The 19,811-nt window shown below is 34.4% G+C and overlaps 1 protein-coding gene across 4 annotated transcripts in view; it reads right to left on the bottom strand.

Moving 5' to 3' along the window:
• Positions 1–562: 562 nt before the first annotated feature.
• NUP35 (nucleoporin 35) overlaps positions 563–19,811 on the bottom strand; it is a 44,274-nt gene continuing 25,025 nt past the window's right edge. For all 4 annotated transcript variants that reach the window (XM_039239626.1, XM_039239624.1, XM_039239622.1 and 1 more), the window contains exons 5-9: positions 7,207–7,348; positions 4,631–4,700; positions 3,637–3,765; positions 2,426–2,590; positions 563–1,063 (exon numbers count right to left, since the gene is read on the bottom strand). In XM_039239626.1, the coding sequence (XP_039095557.1) occupies positions 986–1,063; positions 2,426–2,590; positions 3,637–3,765; positions 4,631–4,700; positions 7,207–7,348 (584 nt within the window). In that variant the 3' untranslated portion in view covers positions 563–985. The remainder of the gene's footprint in view (positions 1,064–2,425; positions 2,591–3,636; positions 3,766–4,630; positions 4,701–7,206; positions 7,349–19,811) is intronic.

Here is a 19,811-nt window from a genome sequence, read left to right as displayed (position 1 = left end):
AAATAATCAAATATATCATGTACACCTACTCTAGATAGTGATTTGGACCAACCAACCATAAGTATACTTTGGAGATAACTGGGAAATATTTTAATGGGCTATATATTAGATATTAAGAAACTATTGCTAATTCTGTAAGGTATGATACTGATACTGTAATTACAAGTGGGAATGTACTTTTCTGATATATCCTATATTAGTACATAGGCTAAAACGACATCACATCTGAGATACAGTTTAAACAAAAGGAGAGAGAGGAAACCATTATGGCAAAATATTTATGGTCATATGGTTATTAAAGCTAGATTATACGTATGTGGAGATTCATGACTTATTTTCTCTATTTCAGCAAACACTTAAATTTTTTAAAATAATAAAATAATAAATCACTTTCAAAAATGTTTAATATATATAATTGACAAAAGTTTATTATCATGAAACTTTAGTAGGTTTTTAAAAAGACTTTTGGTTTTAGAATACTGAAAGATGACAATCCAAGACAGGACATATATAAACAAGGATAATTAAAATATTAAATACTATCTAAATTAAAATACCATAATTCAAATCGATTAATTATAATCTTTGTGTTTTGTTAGAAGGAGCTGTACAGTTTACCCTTCATGAAATTCACCCCACCAACTCATGAAGACTATAAAACCTCACCACAAATTCAATTGTATAATTTACAGTAATCAATGCTGAGTTTTTTGTGCTTAAACATGCACTATCCCAGAACGCACAAAATCCTATTCACAGGGATTTTTTGTTTCTTTAAAATGTATCTCAAGCATCTTTTAAAGTGCGAGCTACAAATACGCTGTATCCTTAAAGAAAAAGGCTTCTAAAGAAAGGAAGAGAGAGCAATCCAATACTGCCAAGAGTGGTTATATAACTAACCAAAGGCAAGCTGGCAGTACTGTGCTAACTCTGTTTTAGTGTAGCAGCCTCCTCCGTGGTAGGTGAGTTCTTAGCTCTTACTCTACTACCAGCCGAACATGTACTCCATTGCTTTGGATACAAGACTTTCATCTTTTTTTGGCGTTTGTCTGTCAGAAATAACCTATTAAAAAAACACACACAATTGTTAGGTTATAGTTTCCCTCAGTATCACAGTCAATTCTAGAGTCAATTGCTAATTTAAAAGAGCTAAACAGCTAAATGCATTTGTGGTACTGAATTGTATATTTAAAGATTAATATACGAACTCAGAACAACCATAGACTTTAAAGACCAAAATCTTATTCTTCTGGCAAGACAAATTATATCTTCTCCTTATATCAGAAAACTGAACAAACAATAGAAAAGCTACAAGAGATGAGGGTTGTAAAACCCTTAGTGGTGCCTAGCTGGCTCAGTCAGTAGGGCATCTGACTCTTGATCTCAGGGACGTGAGTTCAAGCCCCACACTGGGCGTGGAGCCTACTATAAAAGACAGGAAAAAAGAGACAGGACTGGCTTAAAAGAAAACCTTAAAGAAAAATCCAGTCCCAGTCTCCAAATTTCAGGGGAAAAAGAAAGACTAAATTGTCACTATCTAATTATACTGTTTTTTTTTACTGTTTTTATACAGTTTTATTTACTGTTTCATGACCTGTGTCTATGACTAGGCAAGTTCAGAACCTAATTAATCAAGCAGGAGATAATAACATACTGAATGAGAGTCATGATACTTCTATCATTCTTCTATGAATATAATGAACTTTCCGTTTAAACTTTTTTGAAATGAGAAACAGTGCAATGGAGCTGGTCAATGGTTTCTTTGATAACCACAGCTACTCCAACATGAATAAGGTTCTTCATTTGTGATACCATCAGATTCAGTCATCAGTTTAACAGGGTTTGTTTTTTTTTTAACATTCCCTCATGCCAGAGATGTTCATAAGAGAAACTTTTAATGTATGCAAATATAACTTAGAAAAAAACTAAAATAAACTCTCAAAATGTTTTAAGTAATGGCAAAGAAATTTTTTTAAAAATTTAAAATAAGTTTTCAATTGGCCAAAATTATAATTTCTAAAATAGGAAATTTAAGGGGCGCCCGGGTGGCTTAGTTGGTTAAGCGTCTGACTTTCGCTTAGGTCATGATCTCGTGGTTCATGGGTTCGAGCCCCGCGTCGGGCTCTGTGCTGACTGCCAGCTCAGAGCCTGGAGCCTGTTTCAGTCTGTGACTCCCTCTCTCTCTGACCCTCCCCTGCTCACGCTGTGTCTCTCTCCTAGAAATAATAATTAAAAAAATTTAAGAAATAAATTAAAAAATAAAAAATAAAATAAAATAGGAAATTTAAGAATGCAAATTTATAGGTATTTCATCAAGGCAATCATGTCAGTAAGAAATATTTAATGGCACACAAATCAATCCAATGGTTAAACATGCTATGCATTTCACTTTTTAAAGTATATCCTTATCTAATTCTTAAAATACCTGATAGTCACTAGTAGAAGCTTTGTATGCTGTGGCAAGAGGTCTCATGGTAGAAATCCTAGGAGTACTTCCAGGTTGGGTTGGTGTACCTAAGGTTTTGATTGGTGGTGTAAAGGCTAGAGATGGAGGTGACAAAGCACATCTGTCATGGTTTTCCATAACACTCTGGAGAAATAAAGATAAAGAGCTTCTCTGTTCACAAACATAATATGTTGTTATGTACTATTACATCCTACTTAAATGAAAACTTTATTAAAAGAGGCATACTTTATTTAATCTAATTAACCTTTCAAACAATTTTAGGCTTCATAAAGCAATATATGCTTCTTAGCTAGTATCAGAGATCTAATGCTCAGCCAGAAAGCTCACTTCAGTGATCTCAAACATCCTCAAGATGACTAGAGACTCACAAGAGTAAAAAATCTCCTCACAAATACTATGAAAAATCTGCAAAGAAGAAAAAAGATTCTTGGGAAATCCTGGGGGAAATGGAGTATGAAAGTCCAGTGCTACTTAGTAGCCAGGAATCCCAGATTCTCCTCCAGCCTCTACAAACACCTGTTACAGTATAATATAATAATTACATAACTTTAAGGCAACCGCAGATGTAAGAACAGGAGCCAGACCTGCTTTGTGCATTAGTGTGTGTATACGAGCATAGTGCCTGGTAGACAGAAGTTCAGAATGATCATGATGATTTTTACAAGCCACGAAGTATAAATTGTGCCCAGTATTATTCATAGGCATATAATAGTTTTTAAACATTTTAAAATAAAAATGACTAATAAAAAGCTTCAGCCATTCAATAGTTAATCCTGTTACCATCCATGTGAAATATTTCATTTTGAAGAGCAGCATTCCATTGAAGTATTTAAAGAATCTGAGGTTGCTTTTGCACAGGATAATGAGCTACAAGTTAGGAGACCTACAATCTCACCTTTAACAACTCTAGATAAGTTACTTAAGCCCTGTTGGCCTTTTTATCTGTAAAATGAAGGGGTCGGGATGGATTATCTCTTAATTCTGAAGTCCCATGACTACAAGTTTGGCTTCCCACCAAAACAATACTATAACATCATCAATAATCACATTTTACAGAGAAAGGAGGAGGGGTGTAGTGAAGCAAAGTGACATAACTGCCAATGTCTATACTTCAGACTTGTATTCTTCCTACAGAAGAAGCTATTTTCCTTACAGCAGCAATAACTTACTTTATCTATACATGGTTTTACACCAATCATGATGGACTCTCCAAAAATCCTCCCATCTTTGCTTAAGGCTTTCCGAGCCTGCAGTCTAGATTGGTAACGAATATGCATCCAATTTCCTGTGTTAGACATCTGCAAAGAATGAAATTGTCCCTTAAAATATAAAACATATAAAACCTAACAATGAATTCTATTAGAAAATACAAAAATAAGAATATATATATACTTCCACTTTTTATTTGATCCTGTAATAAGCTCTATGCTAGGATTCAACAAAAATCCTATTAAACAATTTCAAAAATTTCTACCTTTCAATTCTTCAATATAAAGAATACGTGGCAAATATTCTCTGAAAGTAATTCTCAATAGAGAACTGTTTCTTATAAAAAATTTTTATTAACACTTGCTATGAAATTTCTAAAAACTGTATTCATCAATCTTATTTCTACAGGAATTAAAATAAGTCAATCCCTGGTAACAGAAATAAGATTTGTTATTTATAACTTGTTATAGGATAACAAGGTAAGATACTTTTTTTATGATGTATGGGCGCGATTGCAAGTACGGAGCTCCTTATTTCTCCGCCATCTTGCCCTCTCCGGTAAGATACTTTTTTTAAAAAAAGCTCTCTACAAGCTAAAAAAGCCCTGTGAACTCTGTAAATAAGGAACTTCTCTTTTCTTTCATCTCCAATAAAACAAGCACATACTGGAAGACAGTAATATAATATTTGGCATAATTTTTGTTAAGAGACTATGAAGCATTTAAGGAAAGGGGGTAGCGTGAAATTCTCACTCTCTTCTCTATTTATCCCTTTTATTAACTACAATACCTCTAGCATTCTACACTCCAAAAGACATATTTAATGAAAACTTAAAAAATGAAAGAAAAACTTTTAAGTTTGGAAAAAGCAGACAATATTCAGAAGCAAAGTGTCCTTCAATTCAGTTTATCTTTCTTCACACTAAATCTTGAACTGAAAAGAAGTAAGCCTTACCACATGTTTTAAGATATTCCCATACTGTGCAAACTGTAATAATATATAGGAAGCAGATGCTTGAGGAAACCTGAAAAAAAGAGTTGTCCAAACAGTCAATTTCCATAATAAATACAAATGCAAATTACCATACTTATAAGTGTTTCAAGATAAGTTTCCTCCAATGGACCAGAATATTAATAGGAGATCCCTGATCATTCTGTTTTCCTCTGTGTTAGCTAAATATATCATTGCCCATCACCCAAAAGCAAGTATGTTAAAATTAGTTTTGAGTGTCATTCATCCCCCGATTCCACCTATGAAATCTCTAAAAGTCCACTCCCATTGCCACTGTCACACCCTTAGAAAAGAATAATGATATTGCAGCTATGCATATAATTTATTTTACAAGGGTGTATATGCATGTATCTATGTGTGTGTAAAATACTTAGGTATACTATAGCTATTAAAAAGAAAATAATTTTAAATTATATAGTCATATTATTTTCACACTGAGCACCAACTGAAAATCTGGAAGTTTAGTTCTGAATCAAAAATGAAAATCAATACCAGCATCAATGGTATAGAAACACTGAAAAGGGTGGGTTACCAAGATTTTAATAGCTGCACATCCCTGAAAATTTTTAAGCAATTTTTGTTTTCTTCTTCATGAAGTTCCATATGGTTTAAAAATATTTTATGAGACATTATTACTTTTATAGTCCAAACAATGAACCTATTTTAAGTTGAAAATCTGTAGTTTCCTTAACCAGTAGCTTCAGTCATCGAGAGCCTGAGTCACAAAAATGAATGAGAAAGTCCACACATTAAAATCCATGTGAGTAATATACTCACTGAATCCACGAATGAAATTTTATTTTATGTTATATATTTTGGATATAAAATTTCTAACCTCAAAGAAAAGCAACAAATGAGGCAAAGTGCCTACAAAAAAGAGCTGAATAAAAATGAAAAAGAAATAATGGTTCCAAGTGAGGGAGATACTTGAAAAATAAAATGTAATTCTAAGACTTTAAGAACACTTTGAGTAGAAACATTTCAATAACCTATAAAAGAATCAACCCAAAACAACAAATGATATAGCATGACAACCCTGAGTCAGCAGGAAAAAGTTAAATTATTAAAGACAGAACAAATATGTTTTAGATATACTACTCTTTACATGATCAAAATATTTTATCTCTTAGAAGAAAATGTTTCAGCTTTTGCAATCAAACTCAGACAGAGGGTTACTAAAACATAAAACTAACAGAAAGTTATCAGGTGGAAAAGTATATATTTAAAAATGAAGAAAAACACTAGCAGAGGATATTCAAGTAATTTATCCAATTACTATGGAATCTTAAGAGTGACACCATTGTTACCGGGCCTGATAGATTTGGGAGAGGACACCCAAATTAAAAACATAGCCACGTTGTGAAAGAATATGAAAAATTTAAACACAAAAAAGGAATAAAAAAGTCAAGAAGCCACCCAATTGCTATGAACTATGCATGGGTTTTTTGGAGAATAAGGGCAAGCAATGATCTTTCTTTTTACCTAAAAAGAATCAATTACCACAAAGAATCTCTCTGGAAGGTTTTCACACAAAAAACAGGTGGCAATTATTTCCTTAAAGGGGAGAAAAACTGTAGTTGGGGACACAAGTGGGAAGGAAAACCTTTCACTGTATATCCTTATACATTTTTTTTAATTTTTAAATTTTAAGTAAATTGAATATACAATCTACTAACATTAACTGTGCACTGTTCTTTCTTAAAGAAGCTCAAGTGTTATTGTTATATTTTTTATCCCAAAACTAAATATATATAGTAAGGTCCAATATCGGTATGGCACTTTCAGAAGCAAACCTTATGTAGTATGGCATGAACAGTAACAGCTTAAAAATCAAAAGACCTAAGGTTTTTGCCGACACTTTACTAATAACTAGATGTAAACCCCTGAATAAATCACTTAGTCTAACACCTCAGTTTTCTCATATATAAATGATGCAATGTGATCTCCAAAATCCTTTACCTTTTTGGATCTAAAAATCTACTAAAAATGTATCTAGGAATACCATGTTTGTCTACTAATATCCAATATCCTGTGACTATAAAGTACCAACTTATATACACACAAATGAAATTCAATTTGTTAATTCCAAACTGGTTAAGTTTAATATAAGCAGAGATAATCACTAGAAAGAAAGTAGTAAGTCTAAGTCTAAAGAAGGACTTCTATTCCATTATCCAGCAAATATACTAAAGAAAAAATAATCTGAGAGGCAGCAGGTAAACAATTAAAAAGAAACTATAAACAAATACTGAACAGTAGTTGATAATGTCATGCTGAAGTGTCAGCCAGATTTGTACTGATGTGTGCAACTTACTCTGAAACGTACCAACAAAGAAAGATGAATTAATGGAACATAAAACGAATGAAGTAAAATATTAACAACTGTAGAAGCTAGTGGTGGATACATGGGTGTTTGCTGTGCAATTTTTTTTGGTACATTTGATAATATTTATTATGAACTGTTAAGTAGTGTTTGGTTTTTGGTTTTTTTGGAAAGGTAAATGATTCAGAAACCTTACCCGAACACAGTTACCCAAGTGTCATCGAGGTGATCTTCAGAAGTCAGAGAATCTCCTTGAGTATAAAAAGGATCCAACTGTGCAGGAGATAATGTTGTCTTTCGTGGTTGACCAATGTTTGCTGGACTAAACATACTCTGCCCTATATTAGTATATTTAGTAAGTTAGTTACCAATATAAACATCTTGGTTTATTTTAAATCAAAGCTCTTGGTTTTAAATGAAAAAATATATTAAAAGTTGGCAATTGCATAAATAGTTCAAGATACACAACTTGTAATCAAATGATAATTTTACACTCCTGTACAATTTCAGAGGCCATTAATAACTGAACGTAATTTATAACTTTGTAAAAGTTTTATTATTTTTTATAAATTTGCTAATGTTTTAATTCCAGGTAAGCCTACACAAAAGGGTCTCCAATCAACTTCAAGGAATACTACTGGATTCATTTTCCAAACCTACCACTTTCATCATAGCACCTCTGCCTTAAAAATATGCAATAACTCATTACCTACAGAATAATCCAAGTGCCCTGGCCTCCACAATATAGTTCTAGCCTATATTTTTCAATATACCCCTAAACAGTTTATACCCTAGATCCTGAGGTGCAAATAATACAGTTTTCTTTTACTCAGGGAATTTCTAACTGAAATATTTAATTCTGTTCTTTCTTTGCTTATCCTTCAATAATAGCTACCAATTAATGAGTACTTCTACACGTCCAAAATGCCAAGCTAACTGCTTTACATGTTCATTTTATTTCAGAGGCACTGTCCTACTGAAACCACACATTTCTGAGAAGCAGAAATTACTCTTTACTCTTTGAAGTAATGATAATGATTCACTCAAAAAAAATATTTGTTCAGTGCTTACATATGCACCAACCATCATTCTAGGTACTGAAGATACAGTAATGAAGAAATTAGACCAAAATAAGTAATAAAAAATTAAGAACTAAAAATAGTTTTTAAATCTACCTATCTCTAATGGAGCTTAAATTCTAGTAGAAAAAAAGACAAGTAAATACCTAGTACACTAGAAAACAGAAACGCTTTGGGCTGGCTAGGTAGTTCAGTAGGTTGAGCATCTGACTCTTGATTTTGGCTTAGGGTAGGATCCCAAGGTTGTGGGGTCGAGCCCTGGGTCAGGCTCTGCTTGGGACATTCTCTCCCTCTACCACACTCACACTCTCTCAAATTAAAAGAAGGAAGGAGAAATTTCTACAGAAAAATAGATAAAGCAGACAAGGAAGAAAGGAAGTGTGTATGTATATACATACACGGAAATGTTAAATGAAACAAAGATTTCGCTGAGGTGCCATTAAAATAAAAACCCAAAGAAGGTAGAGGGTAAAACATGCCAATATCTGAAGAAATAAATGTTACGTGGAGAAAAAAATCACATACAAAGGCCCTGAGAAAGGATATGATTGGTGTTTGATGAACAATACAGTTAAGAGGGGGGTGTGAGGTCAAAACAAGTATATGGAGAGCACAGAGAGGTAACAAAAAGTCAGATCACAAAAAAAAAACCTTTGTATGCTTTGGTAAAGTAAAGACTTTTGGCTTTTACCTGAAAAGAGTTGGGAAGCCAATGGAAAATTGTGAGCAAGAGTGCCATAACCAAACTAAAATTTTGAAATAATAATGAACAGCAGCATTTTACTTATTTTATTTAATGGCACTTACGCCATTTTACAGGTCTAATTTTATTTAATTCTAACAATCTTATAAGGTAGGTCCTATTAGTAACTCCACTTAACAAATTAGGAAACAGGCAATTTAAATAATGTCCAGAAGGGCAGCCAGAATTCCAATCTAGGCAATCCAAATTCAAAGGACGAGCCCTTAGGAAGTAATCTAGTTAACACTGGTATTTATTACATCAGCAATTCTACAAGTATGGACTGGAGACCCTGAATAACCTACGACCTCTCTGTTTGGATCAGCCAAGTCAAAGTTATTTTCATAGTGATTTAAGGTTTCATTTGTCTTTATATTCTCACTGTCTCATGAGTGTACAATGGACATTTCCAAAGGATGCTTGATGCAATCCAATCAACTGAGATTGAATACAGAAGCAGATGTGAGTGGGTGGCTAGTAGGTTAAGTGTCCAACTCTTGGTTTCAGCTCAGGTCATGATCTTCTGGTTCGTGGGTTCGAGCCCTGCGTCTGTTCCTGTGCTGACAGCATGAACCTACTTGGGATTCTCTCTCTTTCTCTGCCCCTCCCCTCCTTGTGCGCGCACACTATCTCTCTCTCAAAATAAATAAATAAACTTAAAAAAAAAAAAAAAAAGGCAGGGGCGCGTTGGTGGCTCAGTCAGCTAATCGTCCGACTTTGGCTCAGGTCATGATCTCGCGGTTTGTGGGTTCAAACCCTGCATCGGCTCTGTGCTGACAGCTAGCTTGGAGCCTGGAGCCTGTTTCAGATTCTGTGTCTCCCGCTCTCTCTGACCCTCCCCTGCTCGCTCGCTCTCTCTCTCTCTCTCTCTCAGAAATAAATGAAACATTAAAAAAAAAAAAGCAGATGTAAGAATTCAGCTATATTTTCAGTGAGATTAAAATTTGAAAAACACAAAGCAATGTCACTCTTCTTATCAGAATCTTTTCTTGTAGAAAAGTTTTTTTTTTTTTTTAAGTTACTGGGGTGCCTGCGTGGCTCAGTTGGTTAAGCGGCCAACTTCGGCTCAGGTCATGATCTCACAGTCCGTGGGTTCGAGCCCTGTGTTGGGCTCTGTGCTGACAGCTCAGAGCCTGGAGCCTGCTAAAGATTCTGTGTCTCCCTCTTTCTCTGCGTCCCCCCTGCTTGCTCTCTGTCTCTCAAAATAAAATAAAAACATAAAAGAAAATTTTTTAAAAAATAAAGTTTAAAAAAATAAAGTTACTTACATTTACGTGAAACAAATTACTTTAAAATAAATTAACATGTACTGTAAAATATTTTTTTACTTTCTAATGCAGTAAATATCAATAGCTATAATCCAAAATCTCTTTGGCCTTCAATTTTTAAGAGTGTATCAAGGACCCTACAACTAATAAGTCTGAGAACTGTTTTACAGGGTCTTGTATATGATTCACAACCCATATTTACTGATTTTCTGCTGCTCAATACATTCTATGTATCTGCTGCCTGGTCATGTCATTTGTCCTGAATTCCCAATTGACTTGAAAACCAACCTAACATTCCAAAGTGTTTATTGTCAAATGGAACTCTCAAAGTATGTTCTTAAAAAAATAAAAGGCGGGGGGGAGCTACCACGTTAAGTTTTACAAAAGGCCATATACTATATTATCCTGATGGGAGATTTATAATGCACATAAAAAAACTTTCATAGATTATTCAATGAAGAAACTTTATTCAACCCCCAATTCCCTATACTATAATGCCTACATTTTACCTTCATAAAACACATACTTTGGTAAATGCTGATCTTGGGTTGAGTACATTCTATATACCTTAAAAATGCTTGATTAATATACATAGGAACTGCTATTAGGAAATGAGCAATAAAATAAAGCTGCTATTCAAATCCAAAGCTGAAATGCAAAAAGGGTAACTCAGTTTTCCTATTCATGAATACACAATGATTTTCTCAGAACCATACAAAAAGTTCTCTTAACAAAGAAACATACTCAATGACCAGTCACAGTGACATACTATTAATCCATAACACAGGACTGAAGAGTCAAGGTACTCTTCAGATATAACACTTAAAAGGTCAAAGTAAATTTTAAAAAGAAAAACCTAAGCAGCACCCCCCTGAATTTATCTTAGAACATTCTTATTTTATTTTAGACACTCATGTTCCAACTGCTAGTAAATTACAAAAAAAAATAATGAAAATATCTTTAATGTATGGGGGGGAAAGGAAGTACAGCACCTTGCTTTTGGGAAGGCAACATGTAATTGTGTTAGAAGTTCAGAATAGGACTGGACTGGATGGCAGAAGGCTAGTGTTGCTACCCTTGAACCAATCATTCACCTTGGTAGAAAGCATCATGGGAAGATAAGTGGGAAGAGAGTAAAAGGGTTTGTAGTTAGGTAACACTGTAGTTCTATTACTTAATATCACTATTAAAGTTACTGAGCCTTCCCAAATATTACAACAAAAATAAAAACAAAAAAGGAACAATATTAATGATAATTGCTAGCCAGAATGAAATTGGTCATTTATACTGTGTTCAAGGTGGTATTACATGTTCTTTGCATGTATTCATATTTAACCCTAAAGGCAATTTTATGAGATAGAACCTACCTTCTGCTTTTTATATATGAGGAACACAAAGCAGAAATGCATATCCAACATCTATCCAGCATAGTTAAAGATTAACTGAAAGAGTGTGTTTAAGAGGTTCAATAAATATGAGTTTCCATTTTAAGAGGGCAGCATTACTCTGACACAAAAGCCAGATTAAAATCAGATCATCAACAGATCATAAAAGCTTTTGACAAAAATAAAACATCCTCTCATGATAAAAATGCTCAACAAACTGGATATAGGAGGATCATACTTCAACTAATGGAGGCCACATACGACAAGCCCACATCATACTCAATGGTGAAAGGTGGAAAGTTTTTCCTCTACAATCAGGAACAAGGGTGCCCACTTAACACTCCTTTTGACATATAGTATTGGAAGTCCTAGTCAGAGCAATCAAGTAAGAAAAAAATAAATAAATAAAATAAAATAAAAGGCATCCAAACCGGAAAGAAAGATGCAAAATTCTTTTTTCACATAAAATGATCATATACATAGAAAACCTTAAAGACTCCACTAAAAAGCCTTTAGAAGTAATTAATGGATTCAGTAAAGTTGCAGGATACAAAATCAACACACAGAAATCAGTTCCATTTCTATTCACTAACAACAATTTAATAACTAAAAAAGAAATAAAACAATCCCCTTTAAAATACCATATAAATAATAAAATACATAGGTTAAATAAATTTAACCAAGGAGGGGAAAGATTTATATACTGAAAACCACAAGACTCTGACGAAAGAAACTGAAAAAAAATAAATGGAAAGATAGGCCACGTTCATGGATAGGAAGAATTAATATTGTTTAAGTCCATACTTATCAAAACCATCTACAAAATCATTAGCAAGATGAAAAGGCAACATATGGAAGAAACTATATGCAAACCATGTAGATGATGGAGTTACTCTTTAAAATATATAAGAAACTCATACAACTCAAGAGAAAAAAAAAACACCAAATAATTTGGTAAAAAAAAAAAGTCAGCAGAGAAATTTAGCAGACATTTTTTTTAAAGATGACATACATAATAGCCAAGAGGTACCAAAATGGTGCTCAAAACCACTAATCATCAGGGAAATGCAAATCAAATTCACAATGAGATATCACCTCACACCTTTTTAAAAGGCTATACTCAGAAAGACAAGAGCTAAGTGTTGGTAAGTATTTGAAGGAAAGGAAATCCTGTACACTGCTGGTGGGAATATAAATTGGTATAGTCACTGTGGAAAAACTATGGGGATTTCTCAAAAATTGTAAGTAGCACTACCATATGATCCAACAATCCCATTCCTGGATATATATATCCAAAGAAAATGGAAACAGAATCTCAAAATGGTATCTTCACTTCCATTTTCATTGCAGCATTATTCATGTTAGTCAAGATATGAAAACAATCGAGTGTCCCTTAGTGGATGAATGGATAAAGAATTGGGTATATATTTAAAATGGATGTTTTTCAGCCAGGAGAAGGAAGGAAATCCTGCCATTTGCAAAAAGAAGCACAGATCCTAAAAGCATGATATGCATGATATAGAGTTAAAGAAGTCAGCAAATAAAAGACAAATACTGTATGATCTCAGTTATATGTGGATTGTAAAAAAGCCCAACTCCTAGAAACAGAGTAGAGTAGTGGTTACTATGGCCTGGGGACTGGAGGATATTGGGAGATGTCAGTCAAAGAGGACAAACTTCCAGTCATTAAAGTGAATAGTACTAGGGATCTAAACACCAAAGTAATTATTGTTAACAATACTGTTTTATATACTGGAAAGCTAACACAATGGTCATTATACAACATATGCTTGTCAAATAAACACATTGTATACCTTAAACGTATATAAGATTTTATGGTATTCACATCTGAAACCAGTAATAAATGTTAGTTTCCCTTGGTTACTATATCCATAAGATCTGTTATTCCAATAATAAAATGGAACAGTGTTAGACAAGAACCCACAAAAGTTAACTATTTTAACAATACAGAACTTCAATATAAATGATGTACTTGGTATAATTATTCTTCTACATTAAAGGCACAAATATATACAGAATCAAGTCTAAAAGATTTCCAGGAAGATGTCCATCTCTTGCCTCCAAATGGCACCAAAGCAAAACTACATCCTCAACAGTATCAAAATTTAAAGGCATCCATCAAGTAAAAACCATAACGCAACAATGTAATTCTAATTAAAAAGAAAAAATATGATCACCTAAGAATTTGAAAATTCTCAACTCTTTTAAGTATATCATATAACTTGAATTCATGTACTTTAATTGGACTTAAATTTAGAAACCCACAATTAATCTAATTTAACCCAGTAATGCAGCCTTTCTTTCAGAAAAAAAGAAGTTTCAGGTCACCTCAGATCTATTAACGATTATTAAAGAAGCTATTTAATTCAGAACAGTATCTTAGACATTACTAGAAAACAAGGGAAGATGCTTAAGACTGCTTATGGTCACCCATCAAGTAACCAGGTTAACAAAAAATAGCTCAGTAGCCAGAAAGGTTGAAAAATGAATATTCAAATATTTTTATAAAAGCAATCAAGCTAATGATGATATGCAATCATTATTAACTCCATAGAAAACAAAAGGTATACAAGAAGGAAATGGAATCTCAGCATTTAAATTTTAAAACCAAATTCATGCTTAAGATATAATTTATTGAAAAAATCAAACTGCATACATGTTATAATACATTTATTTAAAAATTATTCTTTTTCCTCATCATCACAGATGCATTTATTTTTTTTAAATAAGAGGCAGCTTTCTGTTTTTATTTATTTTTTTAAATGTTTATTCATTTTTTGAGAGACAGAGAAAAACAGAGCATGAGTGTGAGAGGGACAGAGAGAGAGGGAGACACAGAATCCGAAGCAGGCTCCAGGCTCTGAAATGACAGCACAGCCCGATGTGGGGCTCAAACTCAGACTGTGAGATCATGACCTGAGCTGAAATCCGATGCTCAAGGGACTGAGCCACCCACGTGCCCCTAGATGAATTTAATAATACAGCAGATTTTTTAAAATGAGGATTTAGGGGTGCCTGGGTGGCTCAGTTGATTAAGCATCCAACTCTTGATTTCAGTTTAGGTCATGATCTCCCAGTTTGTGGATTTGAGCCCTGCATCTAACTGTCAGTGTGGAGTCTGCTTGAGATTCATTCTCTTTCTCTCTGCCACTCCCCTGCTTGCATGTATGAGCAAACACATGCTCTCTCAAAAGAAGTAAACTTTAAAAAAAATAAGGATGATTTGAAATGTAACTGGCTACTTTGACAAGTGTCTGCTTATCAACTATCCCTATAGGAAATAAGCAAAAGCACACAAAATATATTTTAAATGAATTTAGTTCTTACTACAAAAATATGCCTTTAACATATAAAAGATGGTAAAGAGCATTTTAATAGAAAATCTAAAGCCAATTCCAATTTCTTATGTTGTATATTACCATTAAAAAGGTTCAATTTAGTTATGCTACATCATGTAATAACCTTCAAGCAAGAAATTAAATGAAGGCTCAAAATGAGACAACCATTATGACCTTTAAAAATAAAACAAATCAAAATTAAGTCTCAAACGAATAAGCAATCTAATTTTTGCCCTGTCAACCACTCTGAAAAACATAATTACTTATACATAATCTAAAACTATTTACATAACTTTAGCATAATTGCCCCCCACCTTGTTAATGTTTAATTGCTCCACTGATTTTACTTCCTTTCAATCAGACTTCTGGTACCCACATGCTAAGCTTTATAAGATGAAAATAAAGTGCACCTATCAAACCACATCAAATTGGACTGTAATGTGTCTCCCTTGGTAAATTACTATTCAAACACTCTTCATAAGATCAAATTAAAGCAGAGGGCAAAAGACCTTATTACCCTTTATGAAATGTCTTCAATTAAAGAATAGATTTAATTATTTCAAAATAGGCCACTAACATAAATGGAGATAAAAAGAGTGGTCAATTTTAAACAGATACATGCACATGAAACTTGGGAAAAAAGAGGTTCCTGGCAGTGTTCCTTCTTACCATGAAACAAAGTAGCACAATGTGTAATAAAGAATTTGGCCTCAGCCCAAAAAGAGGTCAGACCTTTAAACCCTAGGAAATTACCCAGAGATAGGAGACTTCCCCCTGTTATTCATGGCAGGTCCCTTAAGTGCACCTGATAAGTTTATGCTAACAAGGTGACTTAGGGTGGCGGCAGGTCACACCATAAAAACCAACCAGGTGATTCTGGTTGGAGCTTTGAGCCACATGCCAGGTCATCCCACCTCTGGGCAGAGGAGGGGCCTGAACACTGATTTTAGCCACTTGATCAATGGCTCAATCAATCATGTTTACTTAATGAAACTCTAATAAAAACTCTGGCCATTAAAAGACTTCAGTGAACTTCCCTCGCTGGTAATATTGTGTATATAAGCATAATACATTAAATTCTGGAGGGTGTGAGAAGTGACATTATTCATTTTCAGAAATACCAAATAAGAGCTGTGCTGTATAGTTAACAATAGGTTGTAAACCTATTGGAAATATGTACAAACCTCCTCTCCCCTAACAGAGTCCCAAACCCTTAGACACTTGCTTCCTGGTTTTTCTTCCCGTCTCTCCATCTGGCCCTTTGCAATGAGCATGCGCCAAATAACTGAAGTCTCTGCATCACCTCAAGGAATGTACTTTTGCCCAGGAGCATAGGTGACTTCTGGATAAGGCTGTAACCTCTGTAGTACTCAGCCAATGAGATATAAGGGGAGGGACTTGTATGCTAGGAGACAACATTGCCTGCTGTAATTGCCCAGGGTGTGCCCATCAGACACCCACTCTTGTAAAAATGTTGATTAAAGCCTCACTTCACTGTGCTACAAGTCTCCACGTCCCTCCTTTGATTGTGTCAGTGGGCTTATTTCTCACAGTGGGTAACATGCTATGGTAGTTTCGTGTTTGGAACTCTCCCAAACTTTGCCCTATGTATCTTTCTTTTGCTCTAATTTATACTGTTTTGCTCTAACAAAACTAACTTTAAGCATAGCACTTTTAGTGGGTTCTTAGTATTTCTTGTGAATTATCAAATCTTAGAGTAGAGTTGGGAAATCCTGCATTTATAGCCATTTGGTCTGACGTGAGAGCAGCCATGGGGACATCCAAATTTGTAACCAGCATCTGAAGTGAGGGCAATCTTGTGGGGAATGTTTCCTCAAACTTTTCAGTTTAACAAACTCATTAGTACAAAAGAACATATTGAACAATGCATATAACAACACACAATCAAACATAGTGAACTGAACACTTGTATTCACCTCTAATCCCTGTCAGACACCCAATGACAGTCATTCTAGAAAGTCTCAGGTTCTGAGAACACAGGAACTATGGAAGGTATCAAAGAGGCTGCTGGCTGAAATCAAAGAAAACTAGTTTAAAGTGTATATAACAAGGAATGAGAGGATAGGTCCTACTTTATCTTAAGCAGCCAGTTGACTATCATTCAGTCACTCAACCCCCCATGACACTAAGGATTTAATATATGAGGAAAAGGAATCTAAATGGCTCAGGACCCAGTGAGTCTAATTACAGCAGAGAACAACTGTATGGAAACTGACTGAGTAAAAGTCTGCATATTGAAAAGGAGACTTCTCCCCCTTTCTAAATTCAGACCACCTACTCAAACATTAAGGCTCAATATAAAGAATTCTTTGGGAAAACTTAAAAGAAAAAAATAACTACATATGCTGAAATCAGAGATTTTCCCAACAAAAATTTAACTGTCCATTCTTTTTTTTTTTCATGTTTTATTTATTTCTGAGAGAGAGAGAGAGAGGCAGAGTGAGCAGGGGAGGGTCAGAGAGAGAGGGAGACAAAGAATCCAAAGCAGGCTCCAGGCTCTGAGCTAGCTGTCATCACAGAGCCGGACGTGGGGATCGAACCACGAACCTTGAGATCATGACCTGAGCTGAAGTCGGACACTTAACCGACTGAGCCACCCAGGCGCCCCTAACTGTCCATTCTTATAGGAAAGCCCAGTAAGAGACAAAAAACCCATCAATTTCCATTTTCCAGACAATGTTGATCCATACACCTACACAGATTCCAGGAAGCTTTTTAGTGTCTCATTAAACTAAATATGTCTCCACCAAGAAAGAAAGAAAACTTAAAAAACAGACAATATGAGAGGCACCTGGGTGGCTCAGTCAGTTAAGCATTCGACTTCGGCTCAGGTCATGATCTCACGGTTCACGGGTTCAAGCCCCGTGTTGAGCTCTGTGCTGACAGCCAGTTCAGAGCCTGGAGCCTGCTTCAGATTCTTTGTCTCCCTCTCTCTGACCCTCCCCTGCTCACGCTGTCTCTCTCTCTCTCAGAAATTAAAAAAAAAAAAAAGAAAGAAAAAAAAAACAGACAATATAGGAGCAGGAATAAAAAGACCAACATTATTTTCACTAGAATGACATTTTACCCATGAAACAAGAAAAGGATACTATGTTTTTGAAGACATTCAGAGATCCACAACAACAAAAATGTTCTTGGAAATTAAAAATGACAAAATAAACAATTATTACAAGAGTTAGAAGCTGAGATTGAAGACGTGTCTTAGGAAGTAGAATACATATATAAAAGACAATATAAGGGAGAAAAAAGTAGAAAATTAAAAATCTGTGCAGTGCTTACAAAAGGAATCCCAAAAGTAGGAAACAAAAAAACAGAAGAGCAATTATGTAACAAATACAGGAAAATTTCCCCTAACTGTAGGTAACTGTCTTGATTGAAAGGATCCATCAATTAATTCCCCAGAGAAAAAAATGCAAAAGCCCCTGCCATAGAACAGTTGTGAAACTGAGAATAACCACAGATCTTAAATTTTTTGAAACCAGGCCATATACAAAGACTAAGAAATCATTACTGCACATGACTTCCACAAAACGCTGAAAGGCTGAAGACAATGGAATCATGACTCCAAAATTCTGACCTAAAATACCCAGCCAAACTAGCAATCCAGTGTGAGGACAGGAAAAAAAAAAAAAAAAGCATTTCAGGAGGTCTTAAATTTCATTTCTCTCACAAGCTTAGAAAGCTACTCAAATATGTTCCCCACCAAAATGAGCAAATAGCTCAGAAACTTGCTAAAGCAAGTCGTAGGATGATAGCTACATACCATGCTCAAACGGGAAACAGCCAAAACAGAGGTTAAGAGAGAGTTCACAGTTTAAAGGAAAACAAAAACTATTTGAAACTATCTTTGAGCATTTTTAAAAAGACAGATATGTTTCTTAGCCACAACATTTGCTTAAAATAAAGGGAGTAGATGGCACAGAGAAAATTAGACAAATGGGAAAAAAACAATCATTAACTTAAAAAGAAAAATTTTAGAGAAAGGATAAATTATACTACTTGGTTCAGCATAAAAAATGTTTATATAGTCATAACATAAACATTGACAAAGGAATAAAATCTGATATAATTATATTCAGATAATGTGGAGGAAAGAAGAAAATCTCCAATTACCTTAAGATAAATATACCAATACTGAAAACTGAAAATCAATTAGCAACATAATCATATATGGTGGACTCCAACAATATATGGACCTCCAACATGACTATATCCTAATCCCTAGAACCTGTGCATGTTTTACTTACATGGCAAAAGGGACTCTGCAGATGTGCTTAACAATCTTAAAATGGGAAGATTATCCAAGATTATTCAGATGGGCTCCCAATATAATCACTAATGCCCTTACAAAAGGGAGAAGGAAGGAGATTTTGAACTACACAGAGGTGATGTGATGATGAAAACAGAGACTGGAGAGATAAACTTTGAAGATGAAAGGGGCCACAAACCAAAGAATACAGGTAACTACTAAAAGCTAGGAGGAGAAGAAAAGAAAATGGATTCTCCTTAGGACCTCCAGAAGAAACTGGTCCTACCAATGCTTTGACTTTAGCCCAAGGAAACGGATTCTGAACTTCGGACTTCTATAACTGCAATAGAACAAAGCTAAATTATTTTAGGCCACTAAACTTGTGGTAATTTGTTACATTAGCAACAGGAAACTAACACAGCATCTCATTTACATAAGTAAAAGTAAATTTCAAAAGGAATAGCTCTAAGGCGTGGACTGGTTCTGGAGGAATAAGGCTAAAGAATGCTGCATTTTATTAACGTATTTAAGTACTGTGTGATATTAGAAAACGATCCGCTTTTATTATTTTGACTAAAATAGTTAATATTATACCCACCAAACTAGATACTATTCAATGGTCCTATGGTTAATCTGGCATGAGATTAAATTTTGATGACTCATTTTAAAAAATCAATATGGTAGGCAGAAAATGGTCT

This window comes from Hyaena hyaena, unplaced genomic scaffold (assembly GCF_003009895.1).
Source record: "Hyaena hyaena isolate Hyena2069 unplaced genomic scaffold, ASM300989v1 scaffold_159, whole genome shotgun sequence".
NCBI lineage: Eukaryota > Metazoa > Chordata > Mammalia > Carnivora > Hyaenidae > Hyaena > Hyaena hyaena.
Note: the sequence above shows the minus strand (reverse complement) of the source record. Positions and strands in the feature narration are given on the sequence as shown.